Source organism: Sparus aurata, chromosome 2 (genome assembly GCF_900880675.1).
Source record: "Sparus aurata chromosome 2, fSpaAur1.1, whole genome shotgun sequence".
NCBI classification, from domain to species: domain Eukaryota; kingdom Metazoa; phylum Chordata; class Actinopteri; order Spariformes; family Sparidae; genus Sparus; species Sparus aurata.
In genome coordinates, this window is record NC_044188.1 from 24,255,168 (window position 1) to 24,267,770 (window position 12,603).

Below are 12,603 nucleotides of genomic sequence, written 5' to 3' on the forward strand. Positions count from 1 at the left end.
GAGAGAAGGACTTCAAACCTCACTTTAGTTAGAAGGTCATCCTCTACTTGTGGTTATGGGGAGTCTGAGATGTGTGTTGAGTGACTTGCTTAAACAGAGTCCTTTGTACTTCATGTAGGTGGATATAGGTTGTTTTCAACATAATTGCAAGGTCTTATTTTAGGCATATTCTGTTTGCCTTTGTTTGCCTCAATGGTTTTATTTGATCTTGTTTTGCCCATATTATTGGAAACCCATTATATGACTACCTTGAAGTCATAAAATTCACTTTTTATATCAACCCATTGTAGAAAGACAGAAAGTCATCGGCAGTACAGAAACAGAATAGCGGTAATGACAGACAGTCTCGAGGTTTGAGACACTTTCACCCATTGACATGTGCAAATAGCGATTTTGAAACTAAATGTGGATGCACAAAACATGTTTGCAACCACCTTAATTACCTCAAATGTGAATATAAAGAATCTAGCATGACCAATAAATTTGGTTAAATGTTGTGCTTTATCTAAATCTGATTAGATTGAGCCTAACAATACAGAAATACAGTCACGGCCATGACTTAAGTCCTTTCAGAATAATTGGGATGTTTGTGAATTTACGTACATAGTTTTTTTTTTTTTTTTTTACAGTCCTCTTCAATCCCCTGTACATTTAGTAGAGGTGGTTGAAGAAGATGTTTTTGTTGTTGTTTTTTGGAGAGGTGTTGTTCAATTGTGAGAATGTACAAACCTGCCAAAGAGGTGGCGAAGGAAAAAGCGGAGGAGTTGAAGAAAGGTCATAAGAAGAGAACACTGGTTCATATGAAACAGGCTGACGGACAGGTGGCTTCTGTTGTCTCGACAATGTGACGTCGAGTTCAGTAACATGACCCCCTGTAGCCACAACTCTCTGATCCCCCATCCGTCTTAGCTCATCCTTAAAAATGCTTTACTAAGTCAAAATGACATTTGAGCACACGCCTCTTTATTGAAAAAAAATATCCTTGTTTATACTGAACAATGATGCATGATTGTATTCAACTTGATATGCGAGAAGCAGAAATGTCCCTGTAATCTGCATTTAAAATAGGCGGATGCATATATTACCATAAAACTGAAAGACGGCAAATCCGTCGTAATCTCCCTATTTCATTGTGCCTATAACAGCAGTGATTTAAGGCAAAGATGGAGTAAGTAGTACAGTGCAAAAATGGAGCATTCAAAGAAGTCTGTTTCAAGTGTGGATTACGAAATATGTGGCTTCCTCGAAGACAGCTAAACACAGTCATCACAAGTGAGGAACCATCTAGCTTCTGGGTTGACCTACTCTCACACACCCATGGAAAATGGAATATGAATGTCAAAGTAAAAAAAAAAAACGTAAAAAAAAAAGAAGATTTGAGGGGTTTTGTGAGATCTCATTGATTTCCAGGTCTCATTCTTACCGCCCCTTTTTGTGTTGTCTATTACAGTTCTACAGTGTCTTTTCTCACAGCCCTCTCTCTGCCATGCATGTTTAAATCTATATTACGTGCTTACCTCAGCTGAAAGGAGGGATTTTTCAGCTCATTCTTTTCTTTTGAAGCTTTTGTTTGTTAAATCTAATCAGTCTCAGTCTTAGTTCTTGGATTGTTGGCCAGTGGGATGGATTGAGGACGCAGGGTGGAATAAAAATCGTAAAAAAAAAAAGCAACAACATTTTTTTGGTTTATTTTAAATCAAGTTGGTTGAGACAGATTTCATACAGCCAGATATATATATTTAGAAATCACAGTTTGTGAACTTTAAATCTGGAACACCAAGATATTTACACAGAGCATGCCTGACTATAGTTACCATAATTGTACTATGCATGAGTAAAGAAATACGTCGTTTCTGAATGACCAGTACCTTTTAACCACAACCTACGCAAGGTGACCTTTTCCTTAAAACATGGCCTGTTGGAGGCTTTATAAAAGAGGTCAGCTTGACAGAAAGGCTACGAAGATTTGAAGACTCAACCGACAGAATGCGCATGATGAGAGGTAATGTGTCACGCATCACGACAGAAACAGCACTGACGGATGTAAAGTTATCAAGTTGAGCAATGATTTTGGTTCATGTTGCTCTGAGGAAGGTAAATTAAGAAAATTAAGATCTAGGATATTCAGGTTTAACGTTTTGATCATGTTTGCTTGCACATTGTGACATTTGTTGTGTGTGTGTGTGTGTGTGTGTGGTTGTCCTCAGCCATAAAGCAGGGTCAGTGGGCTATACTGCTCTGGCCCTATCTGCTCACTACGAGCATCCCGCTGGACTGCAGGGACGAGCAGGGCGGCCTCTCCCGCTGTCCCTCTATCTCCCAGGAGAAACTTCTAGACCGAGTCATCCAGCATGCTGAGCTCATCTACCGTGTCTCTGAAGAATCGTGCTCTTTGTTTGTGAGTAACACTGACCATTACCCCTACGTGAATCTTTGCACTTGTGCACTGTGTGGGAAAGCAAATGTGAGTTAGCCGTTCAGCAGACCCGTCCTATCCATGGGCTCCTACAGAGTAACACACACAAAGAAGAACCTGAATCGCTCGTCACGCTGAGTAGCGGATGACGGTGGGTAGGTTTTCATTGGGAAGAACTGGGAAGAAAATCTGTTACCTACATGGGACATGTTCTTACAGTATCTGCTCAAGTCGGGCATGACTTATAAAAATGTTTCTATGAAACGTGAAATCAGCATTTTGAGCGGCGGTGCTGTGGAAGTGCTGCCCAAGGCGAAGGCTGCAGTGACAGCAAAGTAGAGTTTTGCATTTGAGAAGTTGTATTATATGAACTAAAAAGAAAAAACTCATGTAAGGAAATGCATACATTTAAACTTCTATTGTTTTCTTACAAGTCAGTGCTAAACACTACATAAAAGACATGTCTAACATTAAGAGTCAAAGTCAGGGGGGAAGCGCAGATATCTGGAACCTGTACTCACTCCCCTTTCCACCCAAGTCCCATGGTCCTGGTCTTACTGAGCACTACATTTCCCAAGCTATATTATATTGTATCATTGAATCCAGCATGCAGTCTTGCAGCACTTGGAATGAGATCTAAAATGAGGGCAAAAATTACTTTTTTTCTTATCCTTTCTCACAATATGCTGGACCAAAAGCACTGACACTTTCTCTTAGAAACTCTGCGTTATTTGCTTTTGATTCTGACATGATCATCGCCACACTGCCAGGCTTCAAAGTAATCTTCTATCTCTCCTCCGAGCCAGAGATGTTTTATTGAAGAAGCAGGCCTGCAGTGGAGTAATACGAATGTGATAATGATACACTGCAGCAGTGAGAGGACAGGTTTTGCTGCCTGTTGAATCCCCATCACTCCAGATCCAAAATGGCCTTTGAAATGGGATGAGCTTGTTACTGAGAAGACGCTGCATGGGGTCCACAGATGAGAACATGATGGAGAACAAAATGTGTCTCTGCCGTGTCTCCAGTGGCTGAGATCGGCGGAGCCTTTGTCATTGTTTTCCTGACATGTCTTTTTTGTGTGTCTGCCACTGTGTGTTCTTGTGATTCTATACCTGGGAGGACCAAAGGTTTTTCAGATCAGTTAGAAAAAAGTAATTTCTTTTGAAAACCATTAAAAAAAAGAAGAAACCCCACAACATTTTAATAAATCAGATGGAAAGTAAACTAAAACAAAAACTTTGTTGATTCACAATCTAAGAGACTTTGGGATAAATGTGCCAGAACTTTATATTCTTGTTCATGTGTGTATTTTCTTTATTGTTTTGTTTGTGTGGATTGTAGGAGGAGATGTTCATCCCATTCCCACTGCAGCTTCAGAGGAACCAAGCTGGCTATCCCTGCATCACCAAAGCCTTACCCATCCCCAGCTCCAAAAGTGAAATCCAACAGATATCTGTGAGTACATGACCACTAATCACCACAATTTTTTTTTTCTTTTTTTGATTATTTATTTCGTCAGGGCTTTGATTCTAATTTGGTAAGCATGGCAAAGTGTGTGCATGCGTGCATGTCAGTATTCATGTGTACACCTCTGCTTTTACGTGTCAGTGCATAGAGGCAGATTCCTTGTGTGTTTGCATCTCAGGGATAGATAGTTGTTTGTGTCATCTTCTGCATGTGGAAGTGTGTGTGTGCGTGCGCGTGTGCGTGTGTGCAGGCTTAATGCATGACTGTTTGCATGCAAATGTCCGCTCACAAATGACTCTGAAGCTGCTAAGAGCCCGAGCTTTCTTTTTCAATAACAATCACTAAGTGTGCGGGTGAGCCTCTCCCTCTGTATAATGCTCGCCCTTGTCAGCCGCTGAATGATGGGCTGTTTGTGCTAATTACAATGAAAGGTCCTCAAATATCATAAATATCCTCGCCTGTAGAGCATTTTGAAACATTACCCCGTGCCTGCCGAAGGTATGAATGCCATCCAACAGGGCACAGCCTTTTAGGCCAGCGGTCAGCTTGATCAGCAGGGTGGAAACCAGATTGAGCCACTTAGTGAAAGGCCAATGAAGGGTGATTTGGCTGGCGTGAACTGTAATCTGGTTAATGGGAAGTTCTACAATAATGCTTTCTCAACTAACAGGGGCCAAGTATATATGGCAAAAGCAATATCTTTAAGAACTAATTTTTAGCAATATTGAAACTGCTAGCTGAAGTCATTACTTCTATACCATAATAGTGAATGTGATCTTTGAAACTGCATGTACTGCAAGGCTCCTCTTTATGTTAATAATTTATCTCTTGCCCTTTCTGTTGAAGTGTTGCCGGCACTGCGATTTAATGGCCATTTGTATGGGGGTCATTTTGTACTTGCTTTAGAGTCACCTCTGCTTAGGGGAATTAAAGCAGGCTAAACTGCTTCACCCATGACATTTCCACCTATTTCAGTTGTTGAATGCTTTGCAGCTGACGAGCCCTTGATCATATGCTATATTCTTTAGTCCTTCAATCTTCATTGAATGTTTCTATTCAATAGCATTGAAAGAAATTCTTTTGAAGAAGGCAAACGGTTGCTTTTCTTCACACATATAAACCGATTAGCCTCAACATTCAAATCGTGAAGTGAATAACATTTTTGTTACTTTCCCAGCAGAACATTGCTTTTTTGACAAACCATTGACTCCTGGTATTCATGTGGTTGCCAATGGACATGCACATCCAACCCAAACTAAATTAGAGGCCAAGTACAGTGCACCCCATTGTCCCACTAGGACAATGAGCCCAGCCACACCACGAAAACTGCTCAAGAAGGGCCCAAAGAATGCAATGATGACCTCAAGGCATCAAAATGGCCTCCAATTTCCCAAGCTTCCAATCCGATCGAGCAACCACGGGATATGCCGAACAAGTCAGATCCATTGACGCCTAACTGTGGATCACAGGACCTCCAGGGGTGTCCTGTGGTTTCTGGCACCAAGACGGTGGCAGCAAATCCTACAAGTCCTGTGGGATGCAGAGTGGGGCCTTCATGGATCAGACTTGTTCTGGCACATTCCACTGATGCTCTGGGTCTCTGGCAAACTGGAGGCCAGGTTGACACCTTTAGCTCCTTGTAACGTTCCTTGGGCAATTCCTGATTAGTTTCTGCAATGTCGCAGTGTGCATTGTCGTGCTGGGGGGCTGGGAGGGTCCAGTGGCATCCACATGAATACCAGGAGCCAAGGTTTCCCAGCTGTACATTGCTTTGTAATGACAATCATTAGTATCAACTTTTACCTGTAAGTCCTCTTCATGTTGTGGCTGATAAATGTAAATATTCCCCAGAAGACAAGAACGGAGCAAAGTCAGTAGCCATGTCATGTTTTCTAGAGTATTTTCTATATCGCCCCTGTTTAAGAACAAATTTGTGATCAGATTTATATTTGTATTATTCATTTCAATACTCAATTCGTTTGCGCTGCAGGACAAATGGCTGCTCCATTCTGTGCTGATGCTGGTCCAGTCTTGGATCGAGCCTTTGGTCTACCTGCAGACCACACTGAACCGCTACGATGGAGTTCCTGACATGCTGCTCAACAAGACCAAGTGGGTTTCTGATAAATTGATGAGTCTGGAGCAAGGTGTGGTGGTCCTTATCAAGAAGGTGGGTCCTGTAGATAAATGTGCTAAAGTATCAAAAGTAAATGTAGAATTATACATATATTTACACAAATGTCTAAGATGTATATGATCTTCTGCATTTTTTGGGGGGTAATTCTGGGGTTTTTATTTGGTTTTAGATTAAATCAGTTTCAAATAAAATATATACTTATGCAGCAGGCAAACTGCAAAGTATCTACTAACTAAAGTTATCAAATACATGTAATGGAGTCAAAGAATCGAATTTGCTTCCAAAATGTACTGGAGTGGAAGTATAAGGTAACGCACAAATGGAAATAATCAAGTACTCAGTAGTAAATGTACTTGTTACGTTGTCGCTACGAATGTATTGATAGACAATACACAACTTACTGCTTCCTAATATTTCCATCATCTGTCCAAATGTTGCTGTGCAGATGCTGGACGAGGGACTGATGACCACAACGTACAGCGAACAAGGCCTCTTCCAAGACGACGGGCAGCCCGAGATGCTGGAATACGTTATGAGAGACTACACCTTGCTCAGCTGCTTCAAGAAAGATGCCCACAAGATGGAGATTTTGCTCAAGCTTCTCAAGTGTCGACAGAATGACATACACAGCTGTGCATAAAACATCGAGTGCGGCTTTTGAATACGTGTTGTTTAGCTTTAAATTAATTCCTGGTAGCCGTCCACTTATAGATATGACCATGCCTCAGGCGTATCAGCCTTGCTCGCAAAGCAGTACATTCTTTATTGATTGTTTTGGAACACCTTCACACACAAATAAGTAGGTGTAATGCTGTGCCCTCTCTTCAACCTACTGCATTTTATATTTCCCTGCACAGTTGTTATTTTAACCTGACAAAGGCAACAGAGGGAAAACTCCCAAAAGATTATTTGTGTGTCGAGCTGTCAAAAAAATCTACATATCCTGCCATTGATTTCCATTTCCTTTGTTCTTAACTGGAGTTTGTATTCCTCGCTGGCTCTTGCAGTGTTTTGATTATTCCCACGGTCCCAAGAGTATTCAGTGAGACTCCCTCTTTTAAATGGAGCCGGTTTCACTTCTGCATTATTGAAATGAAACACTTTCACTGGAGACGGGAGTCAAACAGAGAGCAATCACTACTTAAAAAAAAAGAAACACATTTTGATTGGTGAAGGAAAGTGTGCGAGAGATGGCGAGGGGAACAAATAGCAGTTAAAATGAAATATGTGGAGTTTTTGGTTCCACCCAGGTTTGGATTTGTCGAGTGCTCATGAAAGAATCATGAATTTTTGCAATGGCTTAACATACGTTTATTATTCACTTTAAATGATCAGGGGATACACAATTTGGATTTTAATAGCAAGATGTTATGAATATGAAATGCATAATGCAAACTTTCCTTTTTCCTATACTCTTCTGTGTAAGTTGAAGAGGCCCAGTGTGCTGTGAAAATCTTTTTGTCATCAATCACGGATGATTTTAGCTGCTAATAAAGCATGTTGTAGAAAGACAAATGGTTTTGAGATCATTCTTTCATTTAGAGTGACTGACAAACTTTGTCAAACTTCAGTTTCCATAGCTGCGGTAAAAAGACCGCAAAGTAAAACATTTATCAAGAGCAATTTCCATCCTCTCAGTTTTGCCCTTTCCACCCCCAAACACAAGAGGGCAATAGTGCTCTTTCATGAGCGTTATCTTGGGCACTGAATTGTCTAGTCAGAATACCAAAATGCCATTCATTTCAAGACATTGCGTCTTGTGTCTCCAAATGCTAAGCTACGACGCACTGGACTGGTGAGGACTGAATTAAACATCTGTATGTTTTCTCCTCATGTGTGGTGGAGCAACTTTTCCTCAAATAATATAAATTCCTCATAATATCTCCTTCGGATACATAACAAATGAATATGAAACATCACGTTACACATCACTCATCAAAAACAACACGCCGCCGCAGACTTGAACCATGTGATCCCGGTCGCTAAAATAAGTGGGATAACTACTGCAGGTGCTTTAAGTTAATAGGCTTGAAATTGGCAGGCTGCATTGCTTGTTCCTGTTTACGTCTGCCACCACTCCATGAGACAGGGAAACAATAAAGGAAGGAGTCGCCACAAGCATTTTTCTCTCCGTTTTTCCCCCCCTACTGATCTCAGCTTTCTTCCTAACCCCTTTTCCACTCTTTTGAGTGTCCTACTACATCCTCCATCCTCTGTACCCATATCAGAATATGTAAATCAGCCTTTGCGGTTGCCACGGCGAGTCGGGTGTCAGAGTAGAAAGGTGGTGTCGTGTGGCGTGGGTGGATACCGAGGCAGGATGTGGTAGGGGGGCCTAGTGTCAGCAATGTCAGGTTCAGCTTCCTGTGGCCTAATCACTTCAGTATGGGGGCTCAGAGGAGATTGGGTAGCCTCTGTTGCACTCCGCAGGGCTGCAGCTTCACAGCCTCTACCTCATAGTGCAACCCTCACCTCACCTCGTTCGGATCCTGACAGCACGCAAGCAATCATAGGCGAGGTAAAGCCCCGTGCCCCCACCCACTTCTCAAGCTTTGGGGCCATAAATATTAAAGATAGGCTATAAGTAGTTAGAGGAGGGAGGGGATCAGAGGAGGGAGAGAAAGATGTTAGGGAGTGGAAGGGGAAAGAAGGACACAGGGATGAAGGGGAGGGGTGTGGGGCCCGGGTGATTTCACAGTCTAACTATTATAACCTGAGGAAAGGAAATCTAGACTGCTGGGATGCATAAGTGGAGCACAGGAGGCAGACAGAGAAGGAGAGGGAGAGGGAAGGAGCAGGAAATGTAAAGAAAACGCATTGAGAGAAAGAGGTAAAGACAGCAGTTATTTCTCTCTTCTCCCTCTCTCAGTGGCAATGTGAAATGTGTCAATCAAACAGAGAGGAAAAATAGAGCAGAAACGAGAGTGGGAAAAGATTTGACCGAAATGAGTGGGAAAGAGTCTGAGCACAGCTCTGAGCGGTGTGACATGCAGGGAAGTAGGTTGGATCTGGAGAGAAAATGGATGGCTGGAAGGCAGGTACGCAGCTAGAGGAGTTGGTGAAGTGGTGTTGGCTTGATATGAAACCGAGACTCAAAGTATGAAGTCCTTGAGCCTCCACTGGCTCGGCTGGCTCCCACACTGTTGTTCGGCTTTCATTTATGGCTCAAAAACGACAGCTTGGACGGACCTAAAACAGTCTCCCAGCCCCTCTATGATCTCCCACACTGAAAACCGTGTAGCCGCAGCTCGCTGCCTTTCCTTCCTCCTCATTTTCTGAGCTTTAATGACATATTTAGGCCGCAGCAAGAACTTAAAGGGTTTGTGTGTTTGCTCGGAGGTAGAATGGGGGGGGAACGAGCTGAGGTGAGGGAGGGAGGACGGCCTTCCCTTTGCACCCAACTTCTGACAGCCGGAGCTGCTGCTTTTCGCGATACAGCCGTTTCTATCTCACCGCTGCAAACCAGAGGGAATTTGCTCGGGCCGACAAAGTATGGCACGAGGTCTCAAACAGAGCCAACCAATCAATCCTGAGTGCGGCACACCTAGGGCTATTCATGCACAGCTGTCAGTGCGTGTACATGCGTGCGTGTGTTAATCTGTAAGTCCAGTCCGTGTGCTGGATCAGCGACACATGCAAACCTCTGGTCGCCTGACCTCGCCTCACCCTCCGCCTCTCCTTTCGGCTCCCCAGACGAGGCATCTCTACAAGCCCACGTGGAGACGAACACGAGGGTCAAGAGGCCATGGGGATCAAGGCCGTCCTAACTGTTCCAATATGTTAAAAGATGTCACGTTGTAACAGCGGCGAGCTCAGGTTTCACGCATGGCATACAATGTTACAATAAGCAAAGGAGAAAGCCCGGGGTGACAGTTGAATACAGCTGTAACATTGCGGCCTTTAGAGAGAGCTATATAGAGATATGCAAACAGATATTTCCTCCAGTGAAACACCTCTTTGGTTTCTTGTCTTTGTTTGTTCAACTGTTAAATCCATTCATTATCTTAAAGCTTCCTCTACAGTGGTTTTCACGGTTGTTACCATTACATAACCTGCATGAGGTGCCAACACAAAGAGATAATGCCCGCATGTGCAGCTATGATTAACAGATGAATATGCTGGTCATGGTTAAACAAGCCCTGTGGGCTTTCTCTCGGTCTGTGGCGATAGAACACCACCAGGGAATTAGGTGATTACACCTCGGGGACTGTAGGGGGAACGGGCTGACGCAATGTGAACTCAGCGGGGAGGCAGCCGTCAATCTTGCTAAACTGAAGCCGTTTCACAATGGCGGGGAATCACAGGGCTGTTGTCCGATGGAGAAATTCCAAAGCTATGAGAACATAAAAGAAAACAGAGGGAAAACATCAACGAGTTGTAAATAAAAGGTCCAGAAGAGGAGCGCTTTTAAACCCAGCGCTGTTCCCTGTCTCGTACAGTCTTTCTGAAAGACAGAAGTCTAAACTGCCCTACAGTTTCTACAATTTCTAGATCATTTGAAATTAGCAGTGGAAGTTATTATATATTATTTAACACTAAAAAATGAATGAATATTTTTTTTGTATTCAAAGCAATAACAGAACACTTTCAGATCCCCCCTCCCCAGCATTTTACTGTGATATTCATGTGGCGCCATCTCCGCAAAAACGGCACTAGCAGCATGGCTAAAGCTAATGGCCTGGCTACTGTCCAAAGCAAAAAACTACCTTAAGAATCCAGATTTGACCTAGAAAACACCAAACTCAATGCTATGAAAAGGGAGAGTGACACACATGGTTGTATTGATAAGAAGGCAGGGTTTGTTACCAGTAGAAAGAATGGCAGTTTCGAACAATCACGAATCCCGAGTAAGGGCACGGGGAAACACACACACACACATTCTTTGCCTCCTCCCCAGCTGAGTTCTTTTCTTTTTACTGTGTAGAGTTTCCACAGTTACCTGTGGATAGGGACTTGGGGTTTTGGTTGTGCAACATCAGATGTGCTACCTTTGTGCCATAATTTGTCCATTTTGTGGGAAAAAGCCGGCCCAGCTGCAGGTCGAATAGCAGAGTGAAAAGCGAGGTTTGTAGGGAACCAAACTGTACGTGAATAGCGTCTTTTTTTTTTAACAGCTTTTACTCTGTTGTAGGAACACCAGCCCTTATGTCTCCATCACGAGGCTCTGCTTCCTTTCCCCATCCTCTGACCTCTCACCTCTCAACCACAAGACAAGACTAATTTAACAAACAAAGCATATCTGTTTGACTGAATATTTGCCTCTTCTCCCCCCTCACAAAGAAGATGAAGTCCTTCTTCCTCAGGCCAAACTATGGCCTCTTCTCCCTATAGATTAGGACGGTGTGTTGCTCTTGCTATAAACAGATCATTGGAGACGTTTTCTTATCAATTTTAACGACTTACTACAATAGAGTCCTCTCTCTCCACATCAGATGACAAGAAGTGGGGGTTGATGTTGGTTGGGGTAAAGATGACCCAGTCCTCCCCCCTCACAGGCCAAAGCGTTTTACGACCCTGTCTGTGACATTCCAATCTTTGCTGCATCCCAATCCTATACTCATCCACATTTCAAAATGTTCTGAATAACTATTAACTACAATTTCATCTTAATTTTATCAGATTTCCAAATAGCCAAGAAAGTCATACAGTAGATATTTTCCATGTTATTGTCAAGCCCAAATGAAGTTTATTACTTAATGAATTTGGGGTTTGAAAGAAACCAGCCCCCACCTTTGCGATGGGCACAGACTTGCATATCATGATCCTCTTTGTGTGTAATGCTTGTGTTATTTACCAGTTAAATGTCTGATGTTTTCTTAAGATAGAACTACAAGGAATATGTATAAGTCCTTGGTCCTACTGTGTATTGTATGCTTCATGGTTTATGTTGTATACCATTGTTTTATGCCTTAATCATGTTTTTAATTCTTTCATTCTTGGATCATATTCATGTTACATCTTTTAACGAAGACAAAAATTCGACTTTTAAGATGGTGAAGTTTTTGGGAAGTTAAAACACGATTTCGAAACATTAAGGCAATATAGTTTATTTGAATTAAAGTGTTGTGGGTCACAACTCCCAACACAGAAGGAGCATTGTCAGCCAGCCCCACCCCTGCTCGGTGTGCCTGCTGTAAGGTCATAAAAACAGAGAAGATGCTCTTCTCTCTTCTCTTCGCTTCTCTTCTCTGGTCTTCTCTCATGCTGAGGCTTTGCTCTCACTTTCGGGTCCTGACTTCGGTCAGGACTTTGGCTCACTCTCTCTCTCTCTCCTTTTGGGTCCTGACTTCGGTCATGACTTGGAGTCTTCTCCTCCGGGCTCTCTGGCCCCCTGTTTCTCCTCCTGACTTCTTCTCCTTCTCTCTCTTCTTCTCTTAACTTCTTTATTTTTCATTTATTTTTAAAGTAATCTTTACTTTTATTTTGCAACAAGCTCTAAGAAAGCGAATTGAACTACTTTAAGTACTCTACTTTTATCCAAGTCTTTAATAGAACAAATTCTTTTCTTTTTGATTTTTTTGATTTGATTTTAATATAACTTTAAAGTATCACCGCCCGATCCAGAAGAAGTTGAATTAGT

General features: G+C 42.5%; 1 protein-coding gene across 1 annotated transcript; it reads left to right on the top strand.

The window, feature by feature from the left end:
• The first annotated feature begins 1,923 nt into the window (after nucleotides 1-1,923).
• smtla (somatolactin alpha) lies at nucleotides 1,924-7,538 on the top strand. Its single transcript, XM_030438063.1, has 5 exons — nucleotides 1,924-2,002; nucleotides 2,208-2,398; nucleotides 3,761-3,874; nucleotides 5,877-6,056; nucleotides 6,469-7,538. The coding sequence occupies exons 1-5, from the start codon at nucleotides 1,987-1,989 to the stop codon at nucleotides 6,661-6,663; spliced, it is 696 nt and encodes a 231-aa protein (XP_030293923.1). The 5' UTR covers nucleotides 1,924-1,986; the 3' UTR covers nucleotides 6,664-7,538.
• The last annotated feature ends 5,065 nt before the right edge of the window (nucleotides 7,539-12,603 follow it).

Coding starts and splice junctions, on each gene's coding strand:
- smtla (XM_030438063.1), top strand. Junction 2,399..3,760: donor AAGAATCGTGCTCTTTGTTT/GTGAGTAACACT, acceptor TGTGGATTGTAG/GAGGAGATGTTCATCCCATT. Junction 6,057..6,468: donor TGGTGGTCCTTATCAAGAAG/GTGGGTCCTGTA, acceptor GTTGCTGTGCAG/ATGCTGGACGAGGGACTGAT.